General features: G+C 39.8%; 2 protein-coding genes across 4 annotated transcripts in view; one reads left to right on the top strand and one right to left on the bottom strand.

Annotated features, from left to right (window-relative positions):
• The window catches only part of LOC123981564 (pro-neuregulin-3, membrane-bound isoform-like), a 580,451-nt gene that overhangs the window by 365,640 nt on the left and 200,945 nt on the right, over positions 1 to 13,866 (bottom strand). The window lies entirely within an intron of this gene.
• shroom3 (shroom family member 3) overlaps positions 1,807 to 13,866 on the top strand; it is a 90,459-nt gene continuing 78,399 nt past the window's right edge. The window contains exons 1-2 of the mRNA XM_046067729.1: positions 1,807 to 2,352; positions 11,441 to 11,595. Of these exons, the coding sequence (XP_045923685.1) occupies positions 2,191 to 2,352; positions 11,441 to 11,595 (317 nt within the window). The 5' untranslated portion in view covers positions 1,807 to 2,190. The remainder of the gene's footprint in view (positions 2,353 to 11,440; positions 11,596 to 13,866) is intronic.

Below are 13,866 nucleotides of genomic sequence, written 5' to 3'. Positions count from 1 at the left end.
TCAAAAAACATTTTTTTGCCGTTCAAAGTGATTTTTTATGTTCAAGGAGTCCTGATTCTTCTGTCTGAACAATCACAGACAATTTTGTGTAAATCTTATGAATTTAGGAAATTGAAATATGAGGCTATACTGTTAGCATGACATTACTCTTAAACTGCTGGTTGACACAGTTTTGTTTAAAAGGGATGGGGTAACTGAGCCAAAATCTTTGGAGGCGGTCTCAAAAGAGGCAAATAACAAAATCCTCTGGTCAATCATGCAACTTGAGCTCCTCTCCCATGGACTACAATTGCAAAAGGGAAGAGGTAAGGGTGGGAGACCCTGTTTATACAAGGTACAAGGTTGTTTATTATTCATTGTACAGCACAAGGCTGCATAACGAAACACACACCATTTAACTTGGTATGGGTATTTATTTAAGTATGGGCTATATTAAAATATGGTAACATAACAAAACAATATATATGCAATTATTTATAAACATACACGTATACACCAATGAATTTGCATCTGGGGTGAATGTAAACAGCAACCAGATGATAATATGGTTTCATCTTCACAATTAACAGTCTGACATTTGGGAAACACCTCCTCTCATCTTGCACTGACAGCTTGGAACATGGACCACCTGCCGAGTGCTCGATGTTGACGGGGCAGGTCTCTGTAACGATGTGGGCACAACAGTCTCTGAATTCCGTTGCTTGGTCGACATGAGCGATCACCGGTCCGGTTGTTTGGACCGGGTGGATGGTGGTCCGCTGCTCTTTAATCCAAAATCCCCGTCTTCATTCTCCAATGACTGTATTCATGTCAGAGGTAACACGTGTTTCAGCAATAAAGCTGGAAAAAAACCAGATGAAAAACCAAAGTGTAGTGAAGTTTGATGGAGCTACACTTTTTGGTTGCCAGTAGAACAAAACTGATTGCATTCATACAATCATTTTATTTAATTTATAGCCTACAATTATGGGAGGGATCCGACAAGAGTGAATGCAGGGGTACAGCAGGTAAGTCTGAAAGGTTCCACATACTTTCAGAACAGCTAACACTTGACTTTAGACGTGGCTGGATCGCACTTTGTAGGAAGTAGCCTGGTTCATACTGAGGCCTTCAGTTTGTGCTGCTGTTGAGACCTTTTCTGCCACACATGAACCCAGTCGTCAGACAGCTGATGTAAACTCTGGTTGCCATTTATTGTGAACCGTGTAAACGATTTGATCCACCAGGCAGTTTAATGTGGTCCCCCACAGTAATCTGGTTCCAGTGTGAATGGAAACAGTGTCAGACTTGCTGCTGCAGAGTTCAGCTCTGTTGCAGAGGATTGGATTACGAGCCATCAGCACACACTGGAAACACACAGGAAACACTGCTTTCAGTCTTGTGTCCCTCTGTTATTCACAGGTCTTCTCTTTCATATTTCCCCCCTCTTTCTATGATAGTTTCTTCCTGTTTTATTTCCTCCTATATTTCAAGTTGGCCTACCTTTTATTTCTTCTTTCTTCCATCTATTCTTTTTCTTTCCTCTTTCCTACCTCTCTTTCTCTCTGTTCTTCTTTCTTTCCTTATTTTCGTCCTTCATTTCTTTAAAGAAGTTACATTTACAAGTTTTTTTTCTTTGCCGACCCTTCTCCCCTCCTTTCCCCCTCTCTCTCTCGGTCTCACTCCACCTCTCTCTCTCTCTCTCTCTCTGTCTCTCTCTTTTCTTTTCGCTCAGTGAGTCGCAGTAAATCCTATTGTGATGCTAAACTGATTTTCGGAAGAGAGATAGAAAGCCAGAGAGAGAGAGACAGAGAGACAGGAAGAGAGGGGGTGTTTGGATTTGTGTTTGAGCAGATATGATTTGACCTTCGTTCATTTCAGTTTTCCCACTTTCTCCTCTCAGTAAACTTTTTCACCTTCCCTCTAGACTCCAGCGGGTAGCTTGTGGGTGTTGGTGGAGTGTGTCTGTCAGAGGATCAGCCGCTCTCAGCGCTTCAGGAATGCACTTCGCAGGAAACGCAGCTCGGTGCTCGGACACCTCCTGCTTTCCTTTTCCCCCCCTTTTCTTAATGAGGAGTTATAAATGAATGAAGGATATGCGCTCGTGAAGTAGCGATCGTTTTCTTCAGTCCGGTTCCCCCTTCCTCAGTCCGCCGGGCCGCAGCCGGGCTGAGGACAGAGGAGACCGGAGTGAGCACTCCCTCGCGGGGCATGGAAAGCGGCGGCCGGGCGGTGCTCCAGCGGGCGTTGGGCGGTGGAGGAGGAGGAGGCGGCGGCTGGGTGCTGGTGGAGGCCCGGCTTCAGGGAGGAGCGCCGTGGGGCTTCACCCTGCAGGGCGGCCTGGAGCACGGAGAGCCGCTCATCGTCTCCAAGGTAGTCAGGAACCATTACTGTGTTCCTTACTGCGTTTTACAATCTGTCTTACACATGTCATGTAGGATAGGCTTAACTAGGGTACTAATAGCCTACACAACTGGGACCAAAAGGCAGTATGATGTATTTAGAATACAATAATTGGAATTATGTTAGATTACTGATACTATTGATTAGGCCTACTCTAGAATACTATGTTTGTTGTGGAATGTATTTTTAGGTAAAGGTATAGCTACCTCAATAGACCACCCCATAACAAATAGCTAAATGTCATATTATTGTTATTCTTTACTGTAAAAGTCCTTTTTTTCAGGAACATTTGTAAAAAAGAAAAATCAAAGTAATTTCATTAGTCCAATAGCCTACTGAAATTGTGATTGAAAAGTGATTAAAAGAATCATCAAAAGGAAGCAATAGTTGGGTCAAGCTCCAAAAACAGTGGAATCTACATTTCTCATAATGTAACCAATAGAATCATTTAATTTTTAAACATTTTTTTTTTTACTTCAGGCTTCAACTGTAATGCAGGCTTTTTGTTATGCAAATGTACTCTCCTGATGATGTCATCAGGGTTATTTTCACTTTAGAAAGCTCATTGCAGAGTATTCAAATATAATATAGGCTTCTGCTTGTGTACAATTTACCATAGGCTATATTTAATATTACAGTTTTTCTCAGTCGCTTTGTTGCATTTCTCAGATCAGAATTGAAATTCTCAAAACTAATTGTTCAACCTCCACATCATCTCGTCAATTGTGCACATCATAAAAGCACTTTCTCATTGTTTTGAACAAATTGCAAATGATTATGTACAATTGTCTGCTGTTTCCTACGTTAGCAATTGCTTATGTCCTGCTGATCACAATGAATTATACCAGTCTCTGTTGAATAATCTTACTCCCCAAAACATCTAGGCATAAGTTCATTGCATTAGTCGCTACATGCAAAATGGTTGAACACGTTTTCAAAAATCATATCCTTTGCCTACAAGTATATACTGTAGCTAAACGAAATGTTGTTTCTTAAGGACCATAAACAAAGTAAGAATAGACCACAACAACATCACAATAGCAACACTCATACCAATACTCAATACCAGTAAACAGTAACAATACACAGTGAGAAGTAATACATATATATATATGTAAAGCGTTTTCCCCTGAGAACGGGATAATTAATTTTCTCGTGATCACGAGATAACAAACCATAGCTGAATACAGGGGCTGGCAGGTGCATATCTTTAGGATAATTTCAAAGCAATTACCAGTGTCACTGGTTAGTTCAGTTGGTAGAGCACAGGGCTCAGTTTGATTAGTTTGATTCTTGTTGACTTTCTTTTTCTTTTGTGTGTATTATCCTCTTCAGCAAATTTGTTATGAAGAGATTGAGGGGAATCCAATCACACATTTCCCGATGGCTATTTCAAAGGTTGCGAAAGTCGTCAGGAAATGTGTAATGTTACATGGATTCCCCTGAATGAGAAGGAATTTCCTCTGACTGGGAATGATGGGGAAATGACAAGTCCATAGGTTGATGTATGTGGACCAAGAACGCACAGAGTCCAGCACGTGCTTTACAGTAATGTGAGCATGTGAAACAGTCTTTTCATAAGAACTTAAAAAAAGAACAATTTAGTCTTCAGTGAGAATTGAGCACACAACCTTAAACCTATAAGGCCTATGCTCTACCAGGTGAGCTAACCAATGATACAACAAGTTACACTATAACTACCATTATGGTTATCTCGAAATCACGAGAAAATGAAGTAAAGTAAAAAAAGTGCAGCCTTGTGCATTTTCAGTCATTGTCATCAAAATCTTAGAATCAGAAAATATTTAAAGAGTACACTGTTATATTGACAAGATGGCTAAACATTTTGACTTGCTTGTTCATAAAAAAGACACAAGGACTTGTCGTTCTGATGGCACTGACAAGTTCAATGACATAAAGATTTGCTTTTGAGAGATAGACTAAGGATTTTGAGCAAGTTATGGGCTTTTGCAGGTAAACCACTGTGTTGTGCCGTTTGTACTACCTGTTTCGAGAAATGCACTTACTGTTTTGCAAATGTTAAGGATGATTCGAGAAATGCACCAAAGCGACTGAGAAAAACTGTAACTAGCCTATAGTAAAGTCACTAATTACTTGATAACTTATTATCATGGTATTCAAACTGGCATTCATTTTGTGCCGCAGCTGTCTAGTTCTGGTATAATGACAAACTACTTGTAAGTCACATCTCTGACAATGTTTAAATATCTGACTGACGGCTGCTTTTCATAAAGTTCAGTTGACAGCTCTTAACTGTATCTGCAATGCTAGCATTAGCCTCACAGATTGAAAGCGGGCTGCGTCACAACCCTGAATCCTGGAGGTCCTGATTCTGAGCTTTTCAGGTGAAACGCTTAAAACAATGATATGATGTGCTTGAAACTTTAACTGGAACATTCTGACTTCTGTTTACTATACACAACTTGTCATTCACCCTCAACAACAAAGATAACATGATGCACATCAGCGACTGCTACATTGTTTATGTTTAGGCAAAGATTCATTTTGGACAGCGCAAAGACACAGTCCACTTCCTGTCTTTCCACACTTCAAAATGATACAAAGAGTGATTCTTTTCCTCAACAAAACCATCTTTAGCAAAGCGTAAATTGTTCAGACTCCTGTCCTATATTGTGTTGCACTATTTGATGTGTTCCCCCTTACCTGCACTAAACCATATCCCTATCCCCAACCATGCCATCTCTACGACCCTAGATCATAAACCCTATTTAGGGAGAGGCAGTGGGAAACACTATTCAACAAGACGTTGACACAACACTGACAACATTAATTAACACCATTTGACCAAATTGCCATTTCTTATTTTAAAAACCTCTTTTAGCTTGTTAAAGCATCATTGATAATGTGAGTTATAGTCTAAAATTTGGCACTTTCAAAGTGTAATTTCAATTAAAAAATGATTCATTACTCAGCCCTGGCCTTTGATATGTGGGGTAGGGCTGTTACAGTGAGTATGATAGTCCATACTAACTAACATTTGTCATGCTAGCTTAGTTAGTCCAGCTGTCCAGATATCAGCACATCTATTGTATTTGCTCCTGTTCTGTAATAAGTAATAAGGAAAATGACCACTATTGACCCCCTTTCTGTCCTTACAGCCATTGTGGCCTCATTTTATTAAAATGCAAATCAGCAGGCTGTGTGTGTGTGTGTGTGTGTGTGTGTGTGTGTGTGTGTGTGGTGAATTTATTCTGGGAGGGAGGCCAAATGGCTGTAAAATAGGACAAGAATGTGAATTATGTGTTTTCCTGGGTGCTACCGAACACACTCATGCTTTTATTTTATACTGATCAGTTTAAGCACAGTTTGATCCAACAACTGCCTGATATCTGTCTTTCTGATATTTCCTCTCCCTTTCAGTAAGAGTCTTTCTTTCGTCTGTTTGTCTTTACATACCCAACTAATACAATATCTCTTTGTTGTCTGTCTCGCTCTCTGTCCATACTGAAGCAGCTAAATCTGAAAACATTGTCAAAACGATATGCGTCCACACTAGCTTTCAGGTCATTTTTGTGAAGGTCAGCGTCTACACTGATAACTGAATAACAGAAAAAACCTCTCCAACATGTGTTGAGCAGTGAAATAGACAGTACGGGTGCTCTGCTGTGTCTCAGCTGGTTAAACCTCTTTTCTGTTCCATCCTATTCCCCACCATCACCTTAACTAGGTTTAAATACAATGATGGAAAATAACTAAGTGCATTTACTGAAGTTTGGCATAATTTAGAGGTACTTGTACTTTAGATGAGCACAACATTTCAAAATTAAATATTGTACTTTTTACTCCATTACATTTATCTGACAGCTCTAGTTACTTTTCAAATTAAGATATGATCAGTGTATATAATATGAGAGTTATAGATTGAACTGTCCAACAGTAACGATTCAGTAATAATATTCAAATAATATGATTTTCCTGGTGTCCTTTGATATGTCAGAAGAAGCTAGGTAATGTTAAAACCTATTCCAGAGTAAATGTAGATACAATAAAGGAAAAGATTTTCATCCTCACATGGTATAATACCTAAATTCTCCTATAAATAATAATGCAACTGAATGTCTTGTACTACTCCTTCACTTCAAATGTAAATGTAAATTTGATGAAAAGATGGTAAAATAGGTGGTAGGCCGTTTGTTTACAAGATCTTTTTTTTTGTAGAATAAAACTGATTTGATCATCAGTGCAGAAAATTTCTGTCACAGAAAAGGTTTCTGGTAATTCAGGCAGTTCAGATCACCTCTTAACATTCCAACAATCCGCGGGCCATCAGGTCCTGGCGGCAGATTTCGGTATGTGCACACAACTGCTATGTTAACTTCATCCTCATATGATACACCGTTTGAAAGCCTAAACCCTTGTGATTCGACCAATGCGAAGCATTTCAAGATACAATCAGCCCCTCTGTCAGACCAACCAGTACAAGCAAAATCGACGCAACTCACCTATGGATCCTCATAGTAAGTCGATTATATTCCAACAAAAATGAAAAAAAACAAAAATCTTGTTACCTTGTCAAAGGTCCAGACGATCCAATCCAGTAAAAACATTTAGTCCATCAATAAATCTCCAGGGACTGCTGTGGCATTGTTTCATATTTGCCAGCAGACGTGGCTTGTATGTCACTATAACTGTAATAACCCTGATTTGGATGTAAACAGCTATGATATGTTGTATTCAAACTAGCTGCTGAACTCTGACCTTTCAACTGACAATTAATTCGACCCAATAGGAGCTCACATGTCCCTTTCACAGCCTACAATAGCCAACGAGAGCCCGAGCTTTAAGGAAGGGCCAGCCCCTATTATTTTGTGAGTAGGCCGAGCTAAATGCAACCAGCAGTGCCAATGACTGGCACATCCAATAAAATTATGAAAATAACAATATCTGTGTAAAATAATAATTTTTCATGGTATTGGTATAAACTAGGCCTAGGTAAGGGTTTATGCCGTGGCCCCACAGTGCTTTTTAGCTAGTAAGTCCCAGCTATAGTTGTCTATAAAAATGAAATGAAAAATTTATATTAATCAATTCCAGTAGCACTTACAGTCATTCTGACTTTTTGGCTAGAGTGTTATCTTTCAGATAAGCTCCAAACCATGCATTTACTCCAAATGGTTCAAGTACTATTCAGTTTACTTTGGATATGCCATTAAAGAGGCGTTTTGTATAGCCTAATCTTTACAGGAATGGTAGGAGGTTATTAAACCATTTGAATGAGTCTTAATCTGAAGGTGTTATGACTGGATCAAACTGGATTATACCTTCAATATGAAGATAAATGGTAAAGCTGTAACCCACGATCTGCTGTCATTGGTTCAAGTTTGATCTATGCTGCTTACCGTAGTAGTGTTTGTTAAAAATAACCTGTAACTCTATTTACATTTCTGAAAACTGTTAAACAAAAAGAAAAGGATCCATGACGATCTGAACCCTTATAGACCTACAGCAACTGGAAAAAGTGTTTCCAGTAAGTTTGAAGCTCCTGGCCGGTAGTACAACTGACCTGAATTGCTTGGAGTACAGCTCAGGTGCTGACATGGGACAAACTGCAACTTTCTTTAGGGAACAGACACAATCTGTAACATGACGGATGAACACATGTTCAAGTCTTGATTAAGGACCACAGTGGAGGTGGAAAACCTATCCAAACCTGACGTGCATTAATGATTTTTCAAACTGAGAGATCCAGTCTTTGGATTAAATAATTTGCCTGAGACTCTGGTTCTGCTCAGGTCTTTGGGTTCTTCTGAGCCTTTTTAAATATGTCTCTTGTCAGCCCCCTAACGTTTTTAAAGTGGAGTACAGAATTTGCTGGAATACCTATTTAAAGCTCAACCTTAATATGACTCACATTAGGGACTAAACATCAGGATATATTAGTCTCCAGCACCTTTTTTCAAAGTTTGCCTTTATTAGATAGTGACAGTGTAGTGACCACAATCATGGGGATAGAGAAAGGGCATGACAAGCACATTTTCTTTGTGAGAAAATCACTCTTTGGTTGAACTGCACATAACTCCTACCCCCACACACATACACCCCCCCAACGCACCCCCTGCTGTCTGAGGATATTATCCCAAATCACTTAGTCCTTATTGATTAGAGGAGGTATGTTGTTTCAGTCACAGTAAGAACAGGATGAGCTACTCTGTTTGGGTATCTCTGTCTGCAGGGTAATGAATTTCAGCTGGAATACCAAAGTCAGTGACACACACTCTTTCACGGAGTTACTGAAAAAGGCAAACAGTGCAGGCATGTGCACTGTTCTGCAGAGCTGGGGAATGGTTTACATTTTAACACACTGTTTTTCTTTCACAGCTCTTAGAAGATGTTTCATTTCCTGTACAGGTTTACGTCTAATTAGATACATCTCTGATTTGTTAGGGTTAGGGGTATTATTATGATTTTATTGTTTTACGTCAAATTTACATGTCAACAATGTAGATCATTTTGAAAACCCATCTTTATTTGTCAGTGGCCCAGGCCTTACACTGAACTCACATTTGCTGGTGTAATTTTGTTGTGTTTTATCCAATGTCACCGTACAAAGGTGATTAATTCACTCGGGACATGCAATCTTGTGTGTGTGTGCGTGTGTGTGTGTGTGTGCGTGCGTGCGTGCATGTCTGTCAACAGCTAATTTTGAATACTACTGGACACATCAGTCTAATATATTTTTACTTACACTGTATGCTCAAGGACCTCTCATGGTTGGGGGGACAACTGAGTGAGATTCAGCTCTTATTTGTTTGGGAGGGGAGAAGGAGGTAGGCACTAAATTGGACAGAGAAATGATCCCCCTTGATTCCACTACTCTCATACACGCTGGAAACTGTTGTCAGAAAATTATGTAAAAACAACAATGAAATAAAGGCACTTACTTTCTGGTGCTAGTTAGTAACCTATGATCTGTGCATCTCTGAATGGAGTTATCCAGGTAGACCTTATTGAATGAAAATCCTGCATTCTTCACTGAAACGTACACTCATGGCTGTAATCTTCATGATAGGCAGCTTCAGATACTCTGGCAGCATCTGGGAGAGTTAGGTGACATTTTAACCTCTTCGGTGCAATATTTGTCATTTACACCTGGCTGAAATCTGTCAAAATGTGAACCAGATGTGGTCTGGAATTCCGATTGCATGCTGATTGTTCATTTACACCTGCAATAAATGTATTTTTCCTGATCCAGGTAAGATATCCAGATACAGAGTCTTTATACTGCATTCACTTAATTTGTTCAGGACTGAAGTCCTGAACTAAAGAAGTTTGGTCAGGTTTTGCACATTACTGTGTGCTGACCAATTAAAATAAAACAAGAAGAATATCTAGTGTTCCCCGGTTATTGTACTAACCTGCTGCCTACCATGCTAGCTTCAAGATGGGGAAGACACTACTGCTACTGTGATCAACTTTCAAGAGGTCAACAATCCAGCCTACAAACCAGAAATTGTGGCTCGCAGCTTCCTCACGCAGCTTAAACGCAGCTTTAAGATGGCTGAAAGTCTTTCCTGTGTTAACTCAACTCACAGTCAGGAGTACTGTGGCACATCTAGTTTTAAGTCTCAGCTGAGCTGTCTGACTTCACTGTGCACTTAATGAGAAGGAGAGCCACAGCAGTTTAATTTCACAATGAATCCATCCACCAAAGACAACAAAGGAATCCAGTCTAAACTGGTGACAGCAGGGACATTTTGACGACCAACTCACAATTTGATTGAGCTTATCTCACAGAGAACAAGACCACAAGACAATGTGACCTTTAAAGAAGAACCCACACATGCACACACAGTAATAAATAGACAGACGCAGACGTACGCTGCGATACTGCTGCACACACACTGACAGGCTGCTAAGAGGCATCATTGGCAGTGCTGATAATGCAGTGGGGCCATGCTGATATGTACAGTATGTCTGTGTGTGTGCGTGTGTGTCAGACTGGGAGTTTCAGTTGAGCAATCATCACATTAGACAACAATATAGGAGTGAAACTTACAGACTATGCATTTCAATAAGCAGAGACTTCTATGAGAAATATGAGAAATGAGAAAAGTCTTTGGCGATTAGACCTCATAGTGATGATGTGGAATTAAAGGGAGGGGTGAAGCCGTTGTCATATAGTGGCAGGTGGTAATGAAGGGATGAAGAAATGCAAAAGATCTGGATGTGATGAGGAGGGGACTTCTGCTGGTTTTGAACTGGGCCTTGATCTGATGAGCAGGAGGTGAACTGGGTGGAGGAGGGCCGCAGCAATTTTATACTGAAAAGACAGCTGACAGCTGCAGAGAGGAGAACAGATTTTCTTTAGTTTATGACTGCATGATTGGCTGATGGAGGTCTTGGCAAAGTTCAGCGACGTCAAAATGTAGCAAAACATTTATTTCAACGGAAAGGGTGGTGCCTTGAACACACCGCTTTGTTTATATACTTGTCGCTGCTGAATGGGTAACACCCTAGACACGCCCACAAATGGGAGAAAACATACTCTGAAGCCTGTTGTGGAACGTTGCACACTGTTTCGAGGAAACATGTCGTTCAATCAGAAAACGTTGCAAAGTGGTTCAAAACGTTTTGAGATTGAACTCGCCTCTGATTGTTAAACTGGAGTGAACGCCCATAGTCAGCTGATTAGAGAGGCAGGAAGAGAGAGGGAGAGAGTTTGTGAATGTATGAAGATGAAGATAGTCTTCCTGGTTAAACTCACACTGAGCTTGATGTCTATGTGTATTAGGATTTTCACCTAAATTAAATGTATGTCACTGAACGGGCACAAAGTAAAACGAACACATGCAATTGACTCCTTGCTAAGCTCCACTCCTCTTAGTTATTGTTGCTACCCTGTCAAGCTTTCCAATCTAGCATACAGTATGCAGTTTACAATAACAGTGGCAGATTCAGCTGTTGTCTAAATACACTCAAACTCCACCAGACCTTTACAGCTCACATTTGCGCCGTGCCATTTTCTTAAAAGTAAATCTGACCTTAGGTGCTTGTATTTGTGTTTGTGTCTGTGCAGGTAGAGGAGGGCGGTAAGGCAGAAAGTGTGGAGGTGCCTCTGCTGGTGGGGGATGAGATTATCATCATTAACAACGTGGAGCTAACAGGATACAGACAGGAGGCCATCGCACTGGTGAAAGGATCATACAAGACTCTGCAGCTCACCGTCCGCAGGTACAGACACTGTGTGTGTGAACGTGTTAGACTTCTGCACGGGCCTAAAAGTGGGACCCCACTTGTGTGTGTGTGTGTGTGTGTGTTTGTGTGTGTGTGTGCGTGTCAGAGAGAGAGAGAGGTTGACAGGGAAATATCTTTGGCTGATGGGTTAATTAATAGTTTAGAAGAGACAAATGATGACCCCCACATACACACACAAGAATTTCCACAGTGCAGGAAAAATACACAAACAGTTATTTCATTAATTATTTCCTAAATTTAACTGATTAATATATATCCATAAAATGTCAGAAACAATGTTGTGTCTTACATTGTTTTACATAGTCTTACTTAAAATAGAATTTTTAAACCAGTAAATTATGTTTTCTCTGTAATTAACTCAAATTAATATTGAAATTATAAAAATGTATTTTTGTCAATCAAATAGGAATACTATTAACCTTAGTCGCAACTAGTTTTTTTAAGTCTTCAAACAGCTTTATACTAATGTTGAATTAAGACATATTATATTAAAATAAGTGTTATGGTTTACACTGTTTTCAAATAGAGTGGTATTTATGATCTTGAAGAGGACATCTGACAGCTTAAGAAGTTCCCTCCTACCTTCCTTCCTTGCTTACTCCCAGTCAGCCAGTGTAATCTATAACTGATCAGGATTCTGCTGTACATCCTGGTTCATAGTCCAAATCAGAGCTAGTTGTCTTGAATAAACACACATGCACAGGCAGTCAAATACTGTTTTATTTTTACCTGTTATCTGTAATCATTCATTACTGCGGTTACCATTACTGATCATTACATGCATTATATAGTTAATCAGCGAGTAAATGTGAACTCAAATATATATATATCCCTCGAAATTCACTTCTTTCATTTCATACCAGTGACACTGAGACAGAGAGCCAGCTAAAGCAACATGTTCTGTATCTGTTGATCAATTGAGTAACGTTTTTTGTCAAAGTGAACTGTCTGCTTTTTTGGCCTTTTCAGCACAAATGTCACTGCCTTTTAATAGCTCAAGATGCTGGTTGCTGGTACGAGAACATGTGAAGTTGACATTCTCGCAGGATTCGCGGGGTATGGCTGGTCCTGACCAGTGGTTCAGTTCGTTGGCCAGTGTAGTTATTCAGTCATATTTAGTGTGCACATTCCCCTACTATGCTGTCAGAAATTAAGTCGTGTCCGTTGCATGAACACTACTTTCTGCTTACAATCCCACACTGCAATGTACCACATATAATGATGAATGATGCGGGAATTATTAAGTAAGTGTCGGAAATCAATTTAGTGTTCACTATAGAGTAAACTACAGATTATATACACGGAGTAGTGAGTGAGTATAGTATAGTGAGCGAGCTCACGAGCTACAAAATATATTGTGTCATTAGAAATAGAGTTTTGCAGAATGTTTTTAAATAGTTTTTAACCTCCAAATTCCTCTTTGTACATAATTGGTGAATTTAAATGTTACATAATGTTAGCTCGATCTATCCCTGTTTGTTAATAATGGTGCACATATCTGTACTTGTTAGCCAGTTATTGTTCTCCCCTGCCTAAATGTATTAAGTTGTTAACCATAGTTTCACTTTTACTTATTGCTCTTCAGTTAAAGTCAAACTTCTACAAATCTGGTAGGATAGTATTCACAACTGTTAAACACTCTACTGCTAGCTTCCCTTTGCCAGTTTAGATAGCAATGGTTAGCTACACTGTAGTTAGCTAACAATCCCATATCTTAAATTAGTCAGATGGCTCAGTGATGAAATGACTGAGTTTCAAGACAAAAGTGAACAGAAATCAAGCATGTCTGTTTAGTATTGTGCAGATGGACATGCTGGATGTTTGGAAACACAATCAACAGTTGAGTGGAAGAGTGAGAGACCTCCAATATGGCAGCCAGAGTGTGTCTTATATTACATAGCATCTCTGAGAATTCAGGTTGATGTCTTGCCTGGTAAAAATCCAGGTGTGTGTTTGGGGTTTGGGTGTGACTACTTGTAAGGCTGCTGTTGCTACTGCAGCTTTTGTTTACCGGAAGACGTTGAAGAGGCATGACACAATAGGACTTTAGACTTTAGACACAAACACACACAGACTGAAGGACAGGTGTAGAGGCACACTTAGCATTACGGGAAGGCATGAGAATTTTTCCTTCAGACGTGCAGAGAGCAATGCCGTGTTTTGGTCTGATAAGCTTCCTGCAGGATGGGGAACCGTGAGAAACCAACTGCTGTCAGGTCTGTTTTTTTTTTTTAAAGTAGATATACA

The sequence above is a fragment of the Micropterus dolomieu genome, linkage group LG13, assembly GCF_021292245.1.
Source record: "Micropterus dolomieu isolate WLL.071019.BEF.003 ecotype Adirondacks linkage group LG13, ASM2129224v1, whole genome shotgun sequence".
NCBI lineage: Eukaryota > Metazoa > Chordata > Actinopteri > Centrarchiformes > Centrarchidae > Micropterus > Micropterus dolomieu.
The sequence above is the reverse complement of the archived record's forward strand: the minus strand, read 5'-3'. Positions and strand labels throughout refer to the sequence as shown.